General features: G+C 35.9%; 3 protein-coding genes across 3 annotated transcripts; all 3 read right to left on the bottom strand.

Moving 5' to 3' along the window:
- Positions 1–2769: 2769 nt before the first annotated feature.
- Positions 2770–8324, bottom strand: atf4a (activating transcription factor 4a). The gene is made up of 3 exons (XM_067373615.1): positions 8167–8324; positions 6016–6417; positions 2770–3888 (listed from the first exon to the last, which is right to left on the bottom strand). Exons 2-3 carry the CDS (start codon positions 6305–6307, stop codon positions 3047–3049), a joined length of 1134 nt encoding a protein of 377 aa, XP_067229716.1. The 5' UTR covers positions 6308–6417; positions 8167–8324; the 3' UTR covers positions 2770–3046.
- A 1045-nt stretch (positions 8325–9369) lies between these two features.
- LOC137011402 (apolipoprotein L6-like) lies at positions 9370–16848 on the bottom strand. The gene is made up of 7 exons (XM_067374231.1): positions 16747–16848; positions 14565–14618; positions 13223–13327; positions 12934–13005; positions 12510–12543; positions 11207–11243; positions 9370–10585 (listed from the first exon to the last, which is right to left on the bottom strand). Exons 1-7 carry the CDS (start codon positions 16846–16848, stop codon positions 9889–9891), a joined length of 1101 nt encoding a protein of 366 aa, XP_067230332.1. The 3' UTR covers positions 9370–9888.
- A 966-nt stretch (positions 16849–17814) lies between these two features.
- LOC137011401 (uncharacterized) lies at positions 17815–23056 on the bottom strand. Its single transcript, XM_067374230.1, has 7 exons — positions 23037–23056; positions 21523–21625; positions 20367–20633; positions 20131–20187; positions 20010–20049; positions 18511–18587; positions 17815–17930 (listed from the first exon to the last, which is right to left on the bottom strand). The coding sequence occupies exons 1-7, from the start codon at positions 23054–23056 to the stop codon at positions 17835–17837; spliced, it is 660 nt and encodes a 219-aa protein (XP_067230331.1). The 3' UTR covers positions 17815–17834.
- Positions 23057–23374: the final 318 nt, after the last annotated feature.

Raw genomic sequence — 23374 nt, 5'->3', positions numbered from 1 at the left:
TCCAGGATCAGTTATATTCATATAAACCAAAGGGTCAAAAGTGGAGTGTTAGAGAAACACACACACACACACACACACACACACACACACACACACACACACACACACACACACACACACACACACACACACTCTCTCTCTCTCTCTCTCTCTCTCACACACACACACACACACACACACACACAGTCAGGCAAATCCTTAATCTCTTAATAAGAAAATGTGGCATTAACCCACTAAACTCGGGATCAGATTGTAAATGTTCTTCCTTTCTTTGAAGCTCAATGTGAAGATCTTGAGATGACAAATGAGTGTCATGTGTTGAGTTTGTCCTTCACTGACTGTTTCAGGAACGGATGGCCAGGATTGAGCTCACACACCCGTGTGAATCCTCCAGTCTAGACTAAACACACATTCATCTGTTACAGGAGCGTCACATGAAATGTGTTTCACATCTGTAATCCTCTCTCTCTCTATCACACAAAATCATCAGGTGAGTTTAGATATTCTAATATCCACAAGACGATATACTTTGGTTGTAAACAAACTTTACAGAATAAATACTTGAAGATAACTTCTATCAAAATCACATTCTTCTTCTTCACTGAAGAAAATTCAGAAACAACCCATGTGTGCGATTACCAAACGCAGCAGATGTTTGTGAGCAGGACGACATGGACATTGAGATCAACATTCAAGGACAAAATGAATTATAACTCAGTGATCTCATTCAGATTTGTATTAGTTAATAGTAACAAGGTAATTGCGAGTTTATATCTCCCAACTCTGAATTTCTTTGTCAGAATAGCATGACATAAAGTTGCAATTGTGAGTTATAAAGTCAGAATTGTGAGGTATAAACTTGCAAGTTTTGATCACGCAATTCTGACTTTATAACTTGCAATTGTGAGTTTAAATCTTGCAATTCTGAGAAAAAAGTCATAATTGTGAGATAAAAAGTTGCAATGACCTTTTTTTTTACTACAAGGCACTCACAAACTATTGCAAAACATGAAAACAGTCGTGAATCATCCAGTAATTGAGATTCAAGGGAATGTACATGTTTTGAATGGGGAAATTTTATAAATTCAGTCATTTTGTTTTGTTTACTGCATGTAAACATCAGTTATGTGCAATAGCTTATTCAGGACAGTACTAAATAAAAACAACATGCAATTTTTATGATCCTGGTTTTGTTAAAATTATTAAAATGTTGCATATTTGGCAAGGGGTATTAAACTTATGAGCAGAATCACCAATAATGTTTAAATGACATTAAAATTCAAAGTAATAACTTTGGTAATATACACAGTATACACACTACCGCTCAAGTTTGGGATCGGTAAGATTTTTAATGTTTTTAAAAGAAGTTTGCTCACCAAGGCTTAATTTATTTAATTAAAAATACAGTAAAAACAGTAATATTGTGAAATATTATTACAATTTAAAATAATATTAAGATAAATAATATTAAAATAATATTTCTATTTGAATATATTTTACAAAGTAATTTATTCTCATGTTGGCAAAGCTGAATTTTCAGCATCGTTACTCCAGTCTTCAGTGTCACATGATCCTTCAGAAATCATTCTAATATGATGATTTGATGATCAAGAAATATTATCAATGTTGAAAAGAGTTGTGTATTTTTTTTTTCAGGATTCCTTGATGAATAGAAAGTTCAAAAGAACAGCATTTATCTGAAATACAAAGCTTCTGTAGCATTATACACTACCGTTCAAAAGTTTGGGGTCAGTAAGAATTTTTATTTTTTTGAAAAGAAATTTAAGAAATGAATACTTTTATTCAGCAAGGATGCATTAAATCAATCAAAAGTGGCAGTAAAGACATTTATAATGTTACAAAAGATTAGATTTCAGATAAACGCTGTTCTTTTGAACTTTCTATTTATCAAGGAATCCTGAAAAAAAATATTGTACACAATATTTTGTACAATTGTACACATTAAATGTTTCTTGAGCAGCAGATCAGCATATTAGAATGATTTCTGAAGGATCATGTGACACTGAAGACTGGAGTAATGATGCTGAAAATTCAGCTTTGCATCACAGGAATAAATTACTATATATTCACACAGAAAACAGCTGATTTAAATTGTAATAATATTTCACAATATTAGTTTTTACTGCATTTTTAATCAAGTAAATGCACCCGTGGTGAGCAGATGAAATGTCTTTTAAAAACATAAAAAATCTTACCAATCCCAAACTTTTGAGCGGTAGTGTATCATATATATATATATATATATATACACACACACGTGTGTGTGAATTAACAGATTTTAGGATTATTTAGGTAATCAGACTACTTGATTTCTTATACATTATACCTGCATTGCATAAAAGAAATGAATAGGATAATCTTGTACTATAGAGATAAAAAATACAAAATTGTGTTGAAAATGTATCATGAACAAAATGAATAGCATCAAACAAACTGGGGTTTGTGAAGGTACTGAAAAGGTATTAAAATATAAAAATGTATTTTAAACGATTGAACTGAATAGGTGCCATTTTGTAAATATTAAGCAATCACATAATTATTAAAGTAACTGTAGTCTGATGGGTATAAAATGTAATCTAATTACAATATTTTTGGAATCTGATTACATAATCCAGCACTGTATGTACTTAGATCTGACGTACTGTAACCGATCTAAGTTATATATCTAAGATGTTTGAGGTAAAAAGTTTTGCGTTACAAATCTGATCATCTTGATACAAGCACTCAGAAAACAGTCGACAGAAGAACTGAGTTTGATGGCGTCTTTAATAGAAAACAGCAAAGAGATTTTACAAGCCAACACACTACACCATGACAGATTCAGCATGTTCAGCTAGTTTTAAATAGCACATGTGAAGCCTATTTACAAGCACTACAGCAACAGATTCAGTGTAACAACTCAAAACAACGAGGCCCCTTACTGGACGATAAACAAATCGAGTGGAAACGGGAGGATGAATCAGTGAAAGAGTTTAGTGCAGTGTTCGTGAACATCAGGGGAAACGTGACGGTGAAGCATCTGAGCCTAACTTGAGCCGACGGCATCCTGGACTTTTGCTTTGCTCCTGCGGTTTTTGGCAGATCGAACTTCCTCCATGAGATCCTTCAGATACTTGATCTCCCGGCTGAGGGAATCGGCTTTCTCCGCCAGCTCGCGGTTTCTCTTCTCCAGGTCGGCGCACTCGGAGTTCAGCGTGTCCTGCTCGGCCCGTTTCTTCTGCCGGTACCGCGTCGCTGCCGTTTTGTTCTGCTCCATCTTCTTCAGCTTCTTCTCCACCACTTTCGGAGCACCGGGGCCGGCCTTCACTCGGCCTGTAACGACTGCCGCGGCGTCCGGGTCGGGTTTGGAGTAGGGTTTGGTTCTGGAGGAGCCTGCGGGCTTCGGCGAGGGTGGCGTATCTGACAGGTGAGTCGGGGATCCGGAGATGGAGATCCCACTGTCGCTGTCGGAGGAATCATCGGTGCTGCTTGCCTCATCTTTCGGGGTCAGAACCACCACGATGTGGGATGGAGTCAGCATGATCCCAGGAGCCTGAAGCACGGACACCTCACTGCCCAGGTCTAAGGTGTTGGCCGAATCAGGAGACCGCGCTGGAGAAGGAGGCTCGGACTTGATCTCGACAGGCTCCAGCGGCGGTTCTGGGAGGGGAAGGTCGAGGGGCAGCGGAGGCAGCGTCAGACCCAGTTCGGATGAGCTGAACGGGAGGGAATCGAGGTCCAGATCCATGTCATTATCCAGGCAGGCCAGCAGCTCTTCTGGAGAACTGGGAGGCTCGTCTGAATCATATGAACCGATGAGAGAATCCAGGTCGAAGTCATTCAGGTCTAATTTTTCCGACATCCAATCCATGCCAGAAAACTCATCACCTGTTGGAGTATAGAGAGAATTTTATTGAGATTGATGAACACTCATTTATGTATTATTGATATATTTATGATTTTTATGATTTACTTATCAATTTTATCTTTAAATTCATGTATTCATATATTCAAGTATTTACTCATTATAGTTACTATATATGATTATCTTTTGCTCTATTTTATTTTATTCAGGTAGAACATGTTTGTTGCATTCAAATGTTCCTATACGTTAAGAGATATTTTGGCACTCGTGTTCTGTTAGATATTGGACGCTTTCCAAGTACCGCCTGAGCGATGTTTCTCAGAATTAGTCACTCTCGGTACTATTGTTACCTTTCCTGAAACAATGTTTTGCACAACGCAAGATGTGTTTGAAAAGTGCTAGCTTTGCCGTCTTCATTCCAAAGGTGTCAAAACCACACGTCTATCTATTTTTGTCTCCTACAACGAGTCTAGCAGTAAATATCACTGTGACACATTCTGTTTGACCTTTATAAGTTTGGAAACATTACTATTTTGAATTTTTTGAGTCTCTTATACTCATTAAGGCTGCATTTATTTCATAATACAGAAAAAAACAATAATTACAATTTAAAATTATGGTTTTCTATGTGAATATATAGTAAAGTAAGTTATTCCTGTGATCAAAGCTGAATTTTCAGCATCATTACTCCAGTCTTCAGTGTCACATGACCCTTCAGAAATCTAATATGATGATTTATTATCAATGTTAGAAATGTTATTTTATAACCTGTGATGCTTTTTCAGGATTCATTAATGAACAAAAAGTTTAAAATATCAGTATTTTTTTAAATTAAATCTTTTGTAACAATATACACTACCGTTCGAAAGTTTGGGGTTAGTACATTTTTTTTTTTTTTTTGAATTAACACTTTTATTCAGCATTGATAAGTGATAGTAAAGATTTATATCGTTATAAAAGATTTATATTTTGAATAAATGCTGTTCTTTTTAACCATTTATTTATCAATGAATCCTGAAAAAAAGCATCACAGGTTATAATATAACATTTCCAACAATGATAAATCAGAATGATTTCTGATCATGTGACACTAGAGACTGGAGTAATGATGCTGAAAATTCAACTTTGATCACAGAAATAAATTATATTTTAAAGCATATTAAAATAGAAAACCATAATTTTAAATTGTAATACTATTTCAGAAAAATATTGTTATTTCTGTATTTAATATGAAATAAAAGTAGCCTTTATGAGTATAAGATTATATATATATATATATATATATATATATTTTTTTTTTTATTATTATTATATATTATATTCATTTTTATTCTTTATTAAAATAAATTTTGTTATCTGGATCTCACTGCATCAGTGATGGATAATGAAATGGATTTTCCAGTTCAGTCAACTATAAGTAAACTATTAATTGGTAGCAGAGAAAAACTCCTTAAAAAGTAAAGCTCAACCAATGACAGCTGAACAATGGCAGACGTGGACGTATTCCACAAAACTAATTTGAAAACACTCATTTGAGCTACCGTTTATTAACCGGAATAATTACACAACAAAAACGCAGTGTTCACCTACAAAGAGTACTAATAAATCTATGATTTTAGAGCATTGAACGGTTCTGTTATTTAAATATTTTTAGCATACTATTGTGGTTTTCATTAATATTTTGAATTAATTTTTACATTAAAGTTTTCATAATTTGTGTGTTCCAGACATTTTTATTCTTTTTTTTTTTTTTTTTTAAATATGTCTATATATAGTTTATGAATTATTTTTTCAGTTTTAGTCAAGTACATAAAATTTATATATATATATATTATATATATATATATATATATATATATATATATATATATATATATATATATATATATATATATATATAAATTTCCAAGTGAAACAATGAAAATGTCTTATGGTTTTAAATACTATAAATACTAATAATAACCCTGGTTCTGTTCAGTTGAGCAACACCATAACAAATTCAAACAATTTTTGCATATTAACGTGATTTATTTTGAAGTTTCCCAGACAAGCTTGAAGTTGCCTAGTGTGTGTGTGTGTGTGCATGCAGTAAAGTCATTCAGTGTGTGTGCAGTGAAGTCGTTCAAAGTGTAAGCGCGTGAAGTCGTCACCTTTACTCTGCTCTGGCTCCGTTTGGGCACCGAGCAGCTCAGACGCAGGAAGCCAGGAGAGCAACAGCAGCTCTGACTTACACCCTACAGAAGCGGGAGGAGAGGGAGAGAGGAGCGAGAGAGAGGAGGAAGATTCAGCGTAGGAAGAGGAGAGGGGTGACGACGACCCCTCGGATAGAGCGCTCTCCTCATCTTCGTCCAGAAGGGGCCCAAAGGGGTCAGCCATCAGAGATGAGGGCCCCAGGAGCAGGGCCCCCACGTCCTCCAAACTCATCTGAGACACCACGGACATGGCAGACGGTCAGAGGGGAAGCGTAATGGTAAAGGGGTTCTGGTGAGCGGGTGAACGGTGCGGTTATGCTGTCTATAGCAGCAGAGCTGTGGGTGGATGCCACAAGGGACCTGAAAGATAAGAAACCAGACGTTAGGGAGAAGAACGCATCTTGTGGAAATGAGACTGAGTGCGAGAGCCTGTTGTCCAAAATAAGAAATGGCAAGAGTTTATAGTAGGGTACAAGGCGCCTTTGATTTTATTTTCCTCTAAACCATTAGATGGCAAACAAACGTGCCGCAGCACTTTCCTAAACATCCGCTTTTCAGAACGCACATGCAAATTTGTCTGATCCTTGATGCGATCGCAGGCAGCGACGCAGAGTTGATTCTGAGGCAGTTTGATCTAATATTTGTTTTTTAAAATGTTGATTTAAGAAGCAAATGAGAATCTATTAAATTAATGTTTATATTTTCAGACAAAGGTCTTCTTAATGATTTTCAGTTTTGTTCAAGGTAATTCAAGCAACAGTTTTTCAATAACGGAAGAATGTGTATGGTAATAAGTTATGGTATTTGGGGCAAAAGGCACAATAATTAACATAATGAATAGCTGGCTGACTTTTCCATTTGTTGATATGACATGATTAGATTCACATAGCAAATATCAAATTCTGTATCCATCTTAGAGATCATACCCATATTTAATGAAAATCATGTTTAAAAATATTATATTAAGCATATCATAATAAAATATAATTTATTGTTATTACTGTAAATCTTTATTAAATATTATGGGATCTCCTTCAATGCTTTCATAAGTAATTTTGTTTCAGTATTTTTTAAAATGTATATTTTTATATTAACATAGGTCTATTTTAATGACAGTATTGAACAAAATATAATTTTATCAAAATAAACAGAAAATAGTGCAAACTTTGCTAATTAGTGATTCTTTTCAACAAGTATTAACCTAGTCATTAAAACATTTTAGCTAAAGCATTTGTTTGAATACTGTGTGCCTTTTACCCCTCATACATTTATAAGATTTATACAAAATTAACCAATTTTCTTTTTTTTTTTTTAACAAAAAATCTGTTGCTCCATAATGTCCAATACAAACATATATATTTTTCATGCAATCATACACTTCGAGAGTAGTGAAAAGCACATTTTTTCTTAAGGTTTGTGCACAGGCGTTACTCAAAGCTGAACACCATGAAGTGTTTTATTTTAAAGCAGAACTGGTTCTTAATTCCCAACCCTTGCTTGAGGGAAGTTTTAAATAAAGTATTTCAGAAAAAAAATAAAACTTCCCTAAACTTTACTGTCATTATAAACCAGTTTATCCAGTCTCTAAACTGCCTTAAGGCATTCCAGATTAGTCAAGTAAAAACACCCTATCAAAAAATTAGAGGAACTCAAATACACTTATCTAATATTTACCCTAAACTCCTCCTACTGACACTATATTTAACACATCTATAATTCCCTCTAGGCAGGATCTTCCCCGCCCATCCCGACAACATTTCCTAATTTGGTCATAAGAACGGTAAGCCCCGCCCCCTGGTTCCTGCGCGAGATGAAGGTGTCCCTGACGACCTCGCGCCATTTCCAGCGCTCGGCATGCGGCCGCGGTCACGCGGAAGAAGCGCGCGCGCCATTTTGTGGTGCCACGTTGCCGCTTCTCGATCGAAAACTCCGATTGTTTATATTATAGATTAGCGCGTGTCCGTCTGACGAACCAAAACAAACGGAGACTATACTTAACAACACCGCAATATTGTTAAACATCAAACCGGGTTAGTAATAACAGCTTTTCAAAAGTTGGATGAGTTTATGACATACTAAATCAAGCGTCAGGTGGTGAAATATACTTACGCCATTTTGCCAAATAGAGCCAGTGCACTTGACCGCTGCACTGCCGGATTTGCCGCTGCTGATGTTGCCGCTGCAAGCCGCTACACTGCCATGATCGCCGCGGGAGATCTGCGTGCGGAGAGACTGGAGCGCATGAGAGAGAAAACGAAGAAACGGCAGTGCTTCCGCTTATATACGCACACATCACACCCACACAGTGTGCTTCCGCCGCACCTAATCTGCTCGGATCACTCCGCCTGTGTCTGGATGCTGATTGGTTTCTGAGCCTGTCGATATTTAGCAGACAAATAGTACCTAAATATTTACGTTCTCATGGGATGTGGGTCATGCGCGTTGCGCTCAGAAAGGAAACCGAAAACACCGGATTAAGTTAGATAGATAATACAAATACATTACTGATTTTAAGAGTTATAAGATTATAGAAGAGTTTAACATTTATTTATTTATAAGCAATTTAATAAATGTGTATTATTATTAATTAAACATTAATAAATGTTCATTTCAAACATGTTTTGGGTTCATTTTAAACAAGCAATACAGTAATTTTTAAACAATAGCTGAGTTAAATAAAACTAACCAGCATGTTGGGCAAACATTTAACCCACCCACTGGGTTTGTCCATTTTCAACCCAACTTGGGTTGTTTTTAACTCAACATTTTTGTTGTTGTTGTTGTGTAGTTAATATATTAAAGGGTTAGTTCACCCAAAAATTAAAATTCTGTCATTTATTACTTACCGTCATGTCGTTCCACACCCGTAAGACCTTCGTTCATCTTCAGAACACAAATTAAGATATTTTTGATGAAATCCGATGGCTCAGTGAGGCCTGCATAGCCAGCAATGGCATTTCCTCTCTCAAGATCCATTAATGTACTAAAACATATTTAAATCAGTTCATGTGAGTACAGTGGTTCAATATTAATATTATAAAGTGACGAGAATATTTTTGGTGCGCCAAAAAAACAAAATAATGACTTATTTAGTGATGGCCGATTTCAAAACACTGCTTCAGGAAGCTTCAGAGCGTTACGAATCAGTGTATCGAATCATGATTCGGATCGCGCGTCAAACTGCTGAAATCACGTGACTTTGGCGCTCCGAACCGCTGATGATTCATAACGCTCCGAAGCTTCATGAAGCAGTGTTTTGAAATCGGCCATCAATATATAAGTCGTTATTTAGTTTTATTTTGGGGGGCACCAAAAATATTCTCGTCACTTTATAATATTAATATTGAAACAAACTAGCTAATAAACTAACAATGAACGATACATTTGCTACTGTATTTATTAATATATGTTAATAAAAAATATAGTCATTCATTGTTTGTTCATGTTAGTTCACAGTGCATAATGTAAATAAATACAACTTTTGATTTTAATAATGTATGAGTAATGCTGAGATTAACATTAAGATTAGAAGTAATGTTCATTGTTCTTAGTTCATGTTAACTAAAGCTTATTGTAAAGTGTTACCAATTATTAATTATGGAATGGAGAAATAATGTCATGAATGATAGTAATTTAAACAGCAATTCAATTTCAGGGGAAAAAAAATGTATTACTATTTGACACTTTTGTAAAGATACAGCATTAGAATACATGGCTACACAAGAGAATGCAAAATTATTATAAGAAACTGCACGAGGCCGCCCTCTAGCGACCATTACTGAAGCAACAAGTCATTCCCACCATTATACAGAGTTTTTACAGTATCACGCCTCATATTCCTTCTAAGATCAGTTTATCTCTCATGTCCAACAGCTCCGTTAGACCAGCCTGAATCTGTTCTGCCACCTCACGGATCTGCTGGGCAAATCTGGTCTTTGACCCTTTCTTGAGTTTTTGGGAATTTTTTTCATTGAAGAAAAGATCCATGCCGAGGGCAAAGCCCTGAATCACACCTGAGGATCTGTTCATCACGCTGAGGGCACCTGACGTCCCGCTTGCTATCTCGACTAGCTTCACGATCTTTGCAGGTTTCACGTTCACACTTTTGAGTTTCTCCATCTCTGTGTTGATATTATTTAAGTGATCCTCAATGTCATTCATCTCCTTTTGGTGCTCTTTCAAGACTGATTCCACCTTTTTCCTGACCTGATTTGTTTTTACTTTCTTGGTAATGGCAGCCGAGGCCCCTGTGACCCCGCCAGCGGCCGCGACCCCGACTCCCACCGCAGCAACCGCTAGAGACAAGCCCATAGTCGCGGGGGCCAGGAGGATGCCGCCCACGGCTGCCGCTGCGCCCACGGCTCCGGTGGTGCCGCCTGTGATGCCAGCGATTCTCGTCCCTTTGTGTGTCTTGTCCAGGCTATCAGCCACTTCATGTAGCTCAGAGATTTGTCTTTGCATAGAGTTTGCACAAAATGGCAGATGAGAAACATAGCGCTTAAGAGTTTTTTCAAAACTTTCACCTGCCCTGCAAAGACAAAATTGAGTTGCACCATAAACTAACCAGGCTCTCGTCCTTCTGTTGTAATATATATATACAGTGGTGTGAAAAAGTGCTTGCACCCTTCCTGAGTTTTTATTTTTTTGCATGTTTGTCACATTTTAATATTTCAGATCATCAAACAAATATAAATATGAATCAAAGATAACACAAGTAAACACAACATGCAGTTTTTAAATTAAGGTTTTTGTTATGAATCCAAACCCACATGGCCCTGTGTGAAAAAGTGCTTGCTCCCTAAACCTAATAACTGGTTGGGCCACCCTTAACAGCAACAACTGCAATCAAGCGTTTGCGATAACTTGCAATGAGTCTGTTACAGCGCTGTGGAGGAATTTTGGCCCATTCGTCTTTGCAGAATTGTTGTAATTCAGCCACATTGGAGGGTTTTCGAGCATGAACCACCTCAATAGGACTGAGGTCAGGACTTTGACTAGGCCACTCCAAAGTCTTCATTTTGTTTTTCATTGTTTGATGATCTGAAACATTAAAGTGTGACAAACATGCAAAAAAAAAAAAAAAAAAAAAAAATAAGGGGGGGGGGGGGGAGGGCAGAAGCAGAATTAACACTCTAAGAATTTACTTTACCTGGAATCTGAAACCCCTGAGTGATCTGTAGATCCTCCTGAAATAAACAAACATACATTTTCTGACTCAGTGATAAAGTGTGGAAACTGACACAAAGAAAGTCCACATTTACCATTACAGGACAAAAAGACAAAATAATTCAGCCTTAAAAGGATAGTTCACCCAAAAATAAAAATTATCCCATGATTTTCCCTCAAGCCATCCTAGGTGTATATGACTATCTTCTTTCAGATGACTACAATCAAAGTTATATTAAAAAATATTCTGGCTGTTCCAAGCTTTATAATGGTAGTGAATGGGGGGTGAGATTTTAAAGCCCAAAAAAGTGCATCCATCAATCATAAAAGTAATACATATACGGCTCCAGAGGGTTAATAAAGGCCTTTTGAAGCGAAGCAATGGGTTTCTTTAAGAAAAATATCCATATTTAAAACTTTATAAACTATAATAACTAGCTTATACAGCAGATGGCCGTACGAAGTGATTTACGCCAAAAGAGTAACCTTTGAAGCACTGGGTATCCTTTTTTACATGTACGCTATTGTATGCGTACAGTCGAATGCACAGCCTTGTACTTCATTTGACTCGTACACGTATACAGGCGTTCGACACATGCACAGTTTTGAGCAATCTCTCGTCACGAGTTACAACCCATGTAAACATCTTTGTATTCTTTCATGCTAGAGATGAACAAATGAGGGCACTTTCAAAATCTCGCCCCCCCTCATCCCCATTCACTACCATTATAAAGCTTGGAAGTTAAGGTTCAAGGTTATTTTTATTTATATAGCACATTTACATTTACTTATATTAAGAAAATATAACATACATAGAAAACAAATCAAACAGAAAATAAGAGCAACATAGCGAAGAGTTACCATAAAACGGGCTAAAACAAATCAAAACTCAAATATAAATTAATAAACCAACCAAAAAAATAATCAATATACTAGAGAAAACAGGTAGGTTTTTAAAAGAGACATAAAAGCAGATAGAGCTTGAAAAAGCCAGGATATATTTTAATATAACTCCGACTGAAAATAGTTAGAAACACCCAGGATGGCTTGAGGGTGAGTAAATCATGGGATAATTTTCATTTTTGGGTGAACTATCCCTTTAACATTTATTATTCCAGTATCTGCTGGATAATTAAGTTGGTTTTAGGAGGCTAAAAATCGAATTTCTTATCAAAAAGGCTAATTTTTTATAGAGCTCCTACTCAAACAATAGACAAATACATTAATATAATTTCAATAAAGGTAGTAAATGTTGCATGAAGCGTTTTGTGTAATTTGTCTCTTACTGAAATTGTTCCCCTTCCATGGGCTTTTCTTGTCCTGATGGAAAGAGAGCAAAGCTTCAGTCTTCAATCTTTCTTCACCTCAGTCACACTTATAAATATGAATGTCTTTACATTCCATACAAAATATCAAATCAACTGAAAGCAGATGCAGAAACACACTTTACAGGTTTGAGATGCTAAACCAACAGATGTATATTTGTGGTTATTAGTGGATGATTTTGATAGTTAATTGAGGTGAACTTCAGACGACTATAAAATCAACAAAACACCAGCTGATTCAAACACATCAGACATGAGAAGTGACACTTGATGATGATCAGACGTGACTGATTTTAACACTTTATAATGCATTTTTTAATGTATTTTTATAAGGTGAATTTTAGAATCACTAGAAAATGTTTCCAGAAAGTAAATGAGTTTATACCTGTGACTGAAATCCTCCAGCCAATTGATCCGGCGGAGCTGTGATGACAAAGATATTCCTCTGTATTTTGAACTGGAAACACACAATGCGCTCATGTTTTAACACTTCAAAACATCAGTATTTATTTATGAATAAGTATTATAGGTCATGTGCTATAAATGAGTTTAATCTGCTCAAAACATCTGCTCCTTTCATTAATAATGCAGTCAACTATTTTCTAGCTATTTATTCCATTAACCTGAAGTTTTCTTTCAATTTTCTACAGAGTTTAGTAACTGTCTGGCATTACCTCAGTTTTTGGTTCTGCACTGTAGTAGTTCTGATAGCTGCTGTGTGGCCCAGCAGCCAGTGGGTGGCGCTCTCCGCCCTGAGGAGACTCATTCATCCCCACCAACTGCAATGAGAATGATGAACATTTTATAATGATCTTCAGCAGGGGTGTCAAACTCAATTCCTGAGGGCCACAGCTGCCTATAGCCGAATTCCAATCAAACACACCTTGATACTGCCAAAGTCATGTGATTTCAGTGAAGGATGCTTCGTTGTGTCATAACTGTTTCGAAATGTTTTGCCTCTAAGGTTGAACCCAAGAAGCAGTGTCTATATATGATTTTTATCTTATCTCAGATCAATTTTAATAATTTGTAGACAACTTTGTTTACTAAAATGGAAGAAAAAAGTATTGAATTCAATTGATTCAAAGTTTCGAAAAGTTTTGTTTCTCACATCACTAGCATATAAACTATTAAACACATTTCTTACCTATAGAATTATGGCAAGTCATTGTGTATTACTGCCCTCCACAGGCTAGTGCAAGTATATGACAATTTAGTTCAAACTTTGACCTGTGGAGGGCAGTAATACACTTAGCAGTGTCTACACTGCCAGAATTATAATAGGGGAGAAGAAGAGAGAGCTAGTTTATGGTTAATTTATGGTTAAAAGTTTTTTTTTTTTTTTTTTTTTAAGAAAATGAGCGATGGTTTCTCTAAATGAGACTCTTATTCCTCATCTGGGATCATGTAGAGCTCTTTGAAGCTGCACTGAAACTGACATTTGGACCCGTTGAACCCCAGTGAAGTCCACTATATGGAGAAAAATCCTGGAATGTTTTCCTCAAAAACCTTTATTTCTTTTTGACTGAAGAAAGAAAGACATGCACATCTTGGATGACATGAGGGTGAGTAAATTATCAGGATTTTTTTATTTGAAAGTGAACTAATCCTTTAAGGGCACAAAAACACCTTAATTAAATGCACCTAATCCAGCTCCAGATTCAGTCTGTAAGGCTTATTTGAAAACTACAGGGATGTGTGTTGGAGCAGGTTGGATCTAAACTCTGTAGGACTGAATTTGACACCCGTGTTCTAGAATAAACTAGTCTGGGGTGCGTTTCCCAAAGCAAACTATGGTCGCAAGTTCCGTCGTTACCAATAGAGTTCAATGGGACTTATGACCATAGTTGGCTAACGATGCTTTCGGGAAACTCACCCCTGACTGGTTGCACTGATCACTCATCAGTCTGTCACAGCAGAAAGTCTTTCACTTTCAATAAGCTATGACCTACACAATCAAAAGCTTGAATGTTCTTAAATATCCTGATAATCAATAAAGGTGAATGATGTTCTCACCTTCTGGGCTCCTGGAGGCACAGTTCGCGCTGCTGGGATAGGAGGAGCAGAAGGCTGTAGAACAGATCAGAAACAACTCAAAACCGCTGGAAGAACCTGGTCTTCAATGAACTTCTTCTCTTTTAGTTTTTTAAAATAAGTATTTCAGTGAAATTATGATGCAGATCAATGGCATTTGTAGAGTCTAGAGTATCATGCATAATACTATTATAATATTATACTATTAAAATGATAATATAGAAATGTAAATGGTATAAAGTATGACATTCAAATATCATCATCACTCTTGGAAGAAAAGGTTCTATATAGAAGCTTAAAAGCTTATGTTAGGTGCTTCATAGGGGTTCCCGTCAATTTTAAGGATTTTGTTTAATTTTTTTTTAATTTGATGAATTAAATGGCTCATAAACATACTTTATCACTTGAAAAAACAAACATATATCAATGTATTATGCATTCATTTAAGACATTTCTCCTTATATAGAACCTTTTTTGGAATAAAGCGCTCTTTAAAATTGAGTCAAGAACCCTAGATTTCCATCTAGAACCCATTCAAATTACAGCAAAATTTAATTCTAAGAAATGCACAGATGTTAAGTTTAGAGTATTAGTTATATCACTTACATTTGCCACCTGCTGTAGATGTTTAATGCTCGAGGTCTTGTCGCAGGGTGTGAGACACGAGTTTTTCTATAAAAATGTCAGTCATGAAGAATACGTGGATTCTCAGTTCAAAACACTTTCACTTACATCAGTAACAAGCATTTACCAACATTTTCTACTGTATGTTTTGACTCTATGGTTGAAACTCTTTATATATATAAAGGAATTTCTTGAAGATCTAGAGAGGACTGAAGTGGTTTAATGGCATGAGAATAAAACATTTTAATTGATGCTGCTACAAGTTAATTGAAATTAACATGAATTAATTTTTAGTCTTTCCCTTCCAAGAAAACAGAGCACAGACATTTCTGATATTGAACAGAACTGAATCAACACTGAACTGAGTTCAGCTGAACAATGACACTATTTTCTTTTTAGAGCTGCTTTACAGCAGAATTGAATTCTGTGTGCATCATTCAATCATTGTTTTCCAGTTTATCACTGTAAAGTTGCTTTGAAATCTGTATTGTGCTTCATCCCGGTGATAACGAACCTCAGACACTCCTCGATGTCTTCCATTTGGGACAGATAGTTTCTCACATCACTTGCATGTAAACACATTTCTTTCCTATGAAACGTATTTAAACTTCATATAAAATGTCAGCAAAAATGTGTGTAATATATTACAAACAAAACAAATTGAAATAAAGCTGCAAGCAGCGATGAAAGGGCCCTCGCACCCGGGCTCACCGCCACCCGCTGGCCTTAGGAAAACAGGGAACAGTGGGCGTCATGCATGTAAGCGAGTAAATACAGGAGAATTATAGCAAGTCATTTCAAAGTGCCACACTTTCTGCTGCCAACAGGTGGCGCTTTGACTGTAATTGACTATTGCCATGTAGATGTCTTCAGGCCAGGACTATTATTAAACCTGTGAAGTTTGGAGCAGATGTAGTACGTCCGAATTAATTCATACTACACGCATTCATACTCTATAAAACATACCTTTTCAATGGTCGTGCAGTAAATTTAAATTCAAATATAGTACCTACTCAACAGTACACGATTTCCGACGCTGCCTAGATCTTCATAATTTAATGGCGCAAAGGCCTTTAGATTAGACTGACCAAATATGACATTGATCTGATTAAAGCTGTAGGAGGAGTTTGTTAAAGTACAACATCTGGAAATGGGAAAAACTCCAAACATTTGGTAGAGAAAATTCAAAATATCTGACTTCCTGTTGGTTTTCAGATTTTTTGTTGGTATTGGGCTGTTACATGTGTCTACCAAATTTCATACCTGTAAGTGAAACGTAGCGTGGAGGGCGCTTAATTGAAATGTTGTAGGTGGCGCTGTTGAGCCATTTTGCCACACCTAATTCTGAGCCCCATATCAGATGTACATTTTCACCAGTTCTGACGCATCTGGAAAGTTTCATTAGTTTTCGAGCATGTTTAGGCCCTCAAAAATGCGAATCATTTTGGAGAAGAATAATTCACTGAGCAATTACAATAGAGTCCTCACACCATCAGTGCTCTAATTATTCTGTTTATATGTTTAACTCAAACTCTCCCACCAGCTTTAAAATGAACTGTGAGGATTCACCATCCTGGTAATTAGATTTCGTCAACATGTGACGTTCAAATCTGTTCACATCCTCGGACTGGGAATTATGCATTTCTGTGGCAACATTATCAACTCCTAAATTAATCTGCAGCAGTCAGGTGGTACAATTAAGAGCTGTCAGAATATTCAACAAGCTATAATTACGAGTTCTTTGAGGATGTGAATGCTTTTTACAAGAATATCATAATTATGCATGAACAACCCTTTATTTATCCTTCGTTAGATTTGTGAAGGGATTCAGTTGTTCAGTCTAATTTGGAATGCCCCTACAAATTATGTCCCCTTCCCTAGATGCCCTTTAAAGGATTAGTTCACTTTCAAATAAAAATTTCCTGATAATTTACTCACCCAAGATGTTTGTATTTCTTTCTTCAGTCAAAAAAAAATGAAGGTTTTTGAGGAAAACATTCCAGGATTTTTCTCCATATAGTGGACTTCACTGGGGTTCAACGGGTTGAAGGTCCAAATGTCAGTTTCAGTGCAGCTTCAAAGAGCTCTACATGATCCCAGACGAGGAATAAGAGTCTTATCTAGAGAAACCATTGCTCATTTTCTAAAAAAATAAAATAAAAATGATATATTTTTAACCACAAATGCTCATCTTGAAATAGCTCTCTTCTTATTATTATGTTTGGAGTCCACTGAAGTCCACTTTATGGAGAAAAATCCTGGAATGTTTTCATCAAAAACCTTTATTTCTTTTTGACTGAAGAAAGAAAGACATGCACATCTTGGATGACATGATGATGAGTAAATTATCAGGAAATTTTTATTTGAAAGTGAACTAATCCTTTAAGGTCACAAAAACCTTAAATGCACCTAATCCAGCTCCAGATTCAGTCTGTAAGGCTTATTTGAAAACTACAGGGATGTGTGTTGAAGCAGGTTGGATCTAAACTCTGTAGGACTGAATTTGACACCCGTGTTCTAGAATCAACTAGTCTGACTGGTTGCACTGATCACTCATCAGTCTGTCACAGCAGAAAGTCTTTCACTTTCAATAAGCTATGACCTACACAATCAAAAGCTTGAATGTTCTTAAATATCCTGATAATCAATAAAGGTGAATGATGTTCTCACCTTCTGGGCTCCTGGAGGCACAGTTCGCGCTGCTGGGATAGGAGGAGCAGAAGGCTGTAGAACAGATCAGAAACAACTCAAAACCGCTGGAAGAACCTGGTCTTCAATGAACTTCTTCTCTTTTAGTTTTTTAAAATAAGTATTTCAGTGAAATTGTGATGCAGATCAATGGCATTTGTAGAGTCTAGAGTATCATGCATAATACTATTATAATATTATACTATTAAAATGATAATATAGAAATGTAAATGGTATAAAGTATGACATTCAAATATCATCATTACTCTTGGAAGAAAAGGTTCTATATAGAAGCTTAAAAGCTTCGGTTAGGTGCTTCATAGGGGTTCCCGTCAATTTTAAGGATTTTGTTTATTTATTTATTTTTCAAATTTGATGAATTAAATGGCTCATAAACATACTTTATCACTTGAAAAAACAAACATATATCAATGTATTATGCATTCATTTAAGACATTTCTCCTTATATAGAACCTTTTCTTGGCATAAAACGCTCTTTAAAATTGAGTCAAGAACCCTAGATTTCCATCTAGAACCCATTGAAATTACAGCAAAATTGAGCATACAGCAAAATTAAATTCTAAGAAATACACAGATGTTAAGTTAAATCACTTACATTTGCCATCTTCTGTAGATGTTTAATGCTCGAGGTCTTGTTTCTGTCTGTATGCAGGGTGTGAGACACAAGCTTTTCTATAAAAATGTCAGTCATGAAGAATATGTGGATTCTCAGTTCAAAACACTTTCGCTTACGTCAGTAACATGCATTTACCAACATTTTCTTCCATATGTTTTGACTCTATGGTTCCACAGTGGTTCTTGGGGAGATGTAGAACAAGAATCAGGTGGAGTTTGCAGAAAACAAATTGATTTCACATTTTTATTAATTTTTTAAATGTGTCTGTATAGCAACGTAAACCATATTTTTCATAACTTTGGAATGTAATTATTAAATAAGAAACAGTAAAAGAACATGAAAATCACCACAGTGGTTCTTGGGGAGATGTAGAACAAGAATCAGGTGGAGTTTGCAGAAAACAAATTGATTTCATATTTTTATGAATATTTTAAATGTCTGTGTAGCAACATAAACCATATATGTCATAAATTTGGCATGTAATTATTAAATAATAAAACAGTAAAAGAACATGAAAATCACAAGAGTGGTTCTTGGGGAGATGTAGAACAAGAATCATGTGAAGTTTGCAGTAAACAGTTTGATTTTATTTATTTTTTTAATGAATTTTAAAAATATTTTTACCGACACGAAACACCTACCACGCAACCTCATGTAGACGCGCAATACATTTTAAAGCATAGATGGCGTGACCACGTTTCTCCGAAGCGCAGATGGCGTGACCGCAGTGAAGTAGTGCTGCACAAAAGAGCGTTTTCAAGACACTCCGTTGTTGTTCTTATTTATTTACACACTCGTGCCGTCGAACTGTTGTATAAACGCAATATCACAGTACGATACGAGTGTGATATTGCTCATATATATATATATATATATATATATATATATATATATATATATATATATATGCACTTTCTGTTTTGATTTAAATTAAAAACTGCTATAATGTGAACTGTTTAAAACATAATACACCTAAATAATCCTGCAGTCACTTTACTATTTTCCCTTTACTTAGATTGCACAAAATAGTGCTATAAATGCAAATGATACTGTATTGATTAAATTAAAAATAATAATAATAATGATAATAATTGTCAGGTTTTATGGTGAGTAAATGTAAATGTAATGCATATCAAGTCAATTCTGTTCTTTTGAACTTTCTATTCATCAAAGAATCCTGAAAAATAAAATGTATGATGGTTTCCACAGAAATCTGAATCAGACAACTGTTTTCAACACTCATAATAATCTGAAATGTTTCTTGAGCAGCAAATCAGTATATTAAACAATAACTTGTTTTAGCTGATATTGTCGTTTGATCAACGATTAAATATGGCACTTACTATGATAGAGTTTACACTGGCTGTTAGATGACATTTAAAAATTAAATCCCTCCTCTTTTTAGACTTTCATGCATTTGTTGATATGGACAGACCCAAAAGAGAAGTGAAAGCTGTTTGAGATGTTTGAGAACCTACCTGGCAACAGCCCACTTTTGACTTGGAAATCACAAAAATCCTGACGAGACAAAATCATTCCACATCAAACCTGATGTCAGCATCACTGATGGGGATTTAAGAAAGTGTGGAGATCTTTTACCGTCAAGCTGGAGGATGAGTAACGTTTCCCCTTCACTGCGCAAACATCTCCTCCATCCTGAAGATTCACACAAATTAATTATTAACTGTGCAGTGTGAACAGAAATAAAATAAAGCATCCTCCAAAACGTATTTGGACAAAAAAAATGTCACTACAGAACAAAACATTTGATGACAGAAGTCTGATAAAATAAGATATACTGCAAAAATGACCACTATTTGTGCATTTTTGAGCACCTGATGGCCGTCCAGCAGTTCTGAAATGTCTTCATACAGGTGTTGATCCAGAGGCACACCAGAGCTGGAGCAGGAGTCAGACGGATCGGTTCTGACGGGTTCTGATGGAGCGGGATGAGGGGGAATCACAGGGGACGCCGCTCCTGACGGCACACGCTGGATCTCTGAGTAATCTTCACATGTTGGAGAAAAGTCACATGGACGTCTCGCTAGACTGTTTTTGCCTCTTTGATCAGGTTTTTTTGGGACTGGTGGGGGAGGCCTGACCTAAGACGTACATCAATGTTCAAAAGCAATAATGAAAACTGTTAATAAGCTGCTGTGACTTTCTTGACACATTATCTGAGTTCAATCATGTTTTACACAAAAATATTCAAAATGCAAAATAACTTATGATTTCCCAAAAAATAACTGGATGAGATAGAGAACTCGATGAGGTCATGTGACAACAATGTCGCGTGACGTTTTAAACGTAAGGAAAACTGCACTCTTAAGTTCAGTAGTGTTCTATAAAGAACTATAGGGTTCTTGACACAATTTTAAAGAACCGTTTAAGTCCAAAAGCTTAAAAATGTCTTAAATGACTGCATAATACTTTCATGTTTAATGGAATATTTCATTTTTTTCTAGTGATAAAGTGTGTTTACGAGCTGCTTAGTTCATAAAATTCAATTAAAAAAAGAAATTTAAAACAAAATGAATTAAAATGAATAAACTATTCTACTATTTCTAAGAGTGTATGTAATCTGAAGTACACTGCAATTCACATGTTTAGGCAAGTTTGTTTTTTTTTAAGAAATTAATATGTTTACTCAGAAAGGATGCATTAAATTGTTCAAAAGTGACAGTAAAGACATTTATAATGTTACAAAAGATTCTATTTCACATAAGTGCTTATGTGAAAATCTGAACTGTTTTCAACATCGATAATAATCATGAATGTTTCTTGAGCAGCAAATCATCATATTAGATGATTTTTACAAGTCAGTCATTCAGACTGTTCATAACATTTTTAAGTCAAAAATGTAGATTGGTCTAATTTGATATGGAAAAGTAAGACTGATAACCCTAACTGTTAGGTCATACTAGTTCTTAAGACAGTTTATGTTTATGCAACACACTCCAGATGTGGTAAAGCACAGGAGCGAGTCATTACTGGTGTAATTCGCGCCGGCAGCACTGGCTCATACAGTGGAACATCAGGCTGGACTGCGCTGGAGGACGAGGACAGACGTCCATGAGAGCGGATCATGATTCCACTATGAGATAAACACAAACTCCACAGCTTCATATCAGTCACATCTATTAGATCTTTACGTTGTTTAAACACATTTTACAAAATCATTTCTGCACTTAAATGCAGTCAAAATGCGAACACTTCAGTTTTAATATATATAATGCATTGGATGATCTTATAAATAAGTGTTTTAATACATTTTAATAGCCTACTTACAACTTTAGAAAGTATAATGTATAAAAACACAACAACCAATTTCAGATGTAACAAGGAATCTGAAAATATTGTAATGCATTTTACAATTATTTTGAAAAGATATAATGCATTATGAAGTAACTGCCTTTATAATGCATTATACAAAAGTGTTAATGTGACACAAAGAACCATTACAGTCAGATCGCGAGTAAAGCTTCTTTATTTCTTAATGTTAAGTTCTAAAACAAACAAATCTTCAACTCCAAACATGCATCTGTCTGTTTTCTTTCTAAACTCCCACCGAGATAAAGAAGGTCTCGTCCGTCCTGACACACTGCATTCTTCTGTTCTCGACACGCGACAGACTGGATGTGTTGGTGGGATCAGAGCTCTTAAGCAAACGTTTCAGGAGTTTGTTTCACATGACGGTTTGAAAGAGAAACATTCTGTTCACACCATTATTAACTTTCAGTTTTAATAATACAGCAGCATTACGAGGTTCTCCTGTTTATTTCCACTTCCTTGTTTTTCAAAATACACAATAAAAAATTGAAGAAACATGCTTTTTGTTGCACCTAAAATATTTACTGCATTTTTGTCAAATTGCTTCCTCATGTACCATTTTTATTTTTTTAATTTAATTTATTTATATATATATAAGTTTATGTGTTAACGTTAACACGTATTTCGTGGATGAGTCTAGGCTATTTGATGTGCAAGTTTGCCTAGACATTGGCGCTGGAAAGCTTTTCTAATATAAAACAGGTCCTAAAGCACTTGGCCAGTCATAAACCTTCATTCCAGTGATATTCCTACAGAAAACACCTTTTAAGATGTTTATGACTCATTAGAATGCATGCAAAAGACAGCTTTCCAGGTGAAGCGTTCTCTAACAGAGTTGGATATGTGTGTGCGGTCTTATTCCTCTATCTGTTTGAAATCCATGGATCACCACTCTGTGTGTCACGATCACGTGTGTTCCTGTCACATCCCGGACTACATTTCCCATGATCCTCCATTGCTTATCACCTGCACTCACTTCACAATCACTCCACACTAATCACCACACCCAGCTGCCACACATTACCTGGACTATAAAAGACTCATACACACACCACCTCACCGCGAGGTCTTGTTTTCCCTGTGATACATTTCCAAGCGTTTATATCTTCTCTGCCTGTCTGTTTCCCGTCTACGATCCTGTGCCGCCTATCCTGACCTTTGCTTTGTATACTGACCTGTGATTGATATCTGTCATGATCACTAGTGAGAGTGCCCTAGTCAGCCACTAGAGGGCACTCCATTCCGGACTCTTGTTTTCACCCCTTGGACTACATTACCCATACTCACTCCTGGACTCATTATCCCACTCATTGCACTCAGCTGTTTTGTGTTTCTTCATTAGTGTTTGTCTATTTATACCTGGTTTGTTTCTGCTCTAGTCATGGTGTCTTCATTCATGTTCCTGAGTCTCTGTGTTGGTTTGCTTGTGTTTTGTTCCTGTCATTGTTTTGTTTGGACTGTCTCCCTGGTTTTTGACTATTGACTGGCTCATGGATTACGTTTCTGGATTTCC

Source organism: Chanodichthys erythropterus, chromosome 21 (assembly GCF_024489055.1).
Source record: "Chanodichthys erythropterus isolate Z2021 chromosome 21, ASM2448905v1, whole genome shotgun sequence".
Taxonomy (NCBI): domain Eukaryota; kingdom Metazoa; phylum Chordata; class Actinopteri; order Cypriniformes; family Xenocyprididae; genus Chanodichthys; species Chanodichthys erythropterus.
This window is presented reverse-complemented; position numbering and strand designations above follow the sequence as displayed.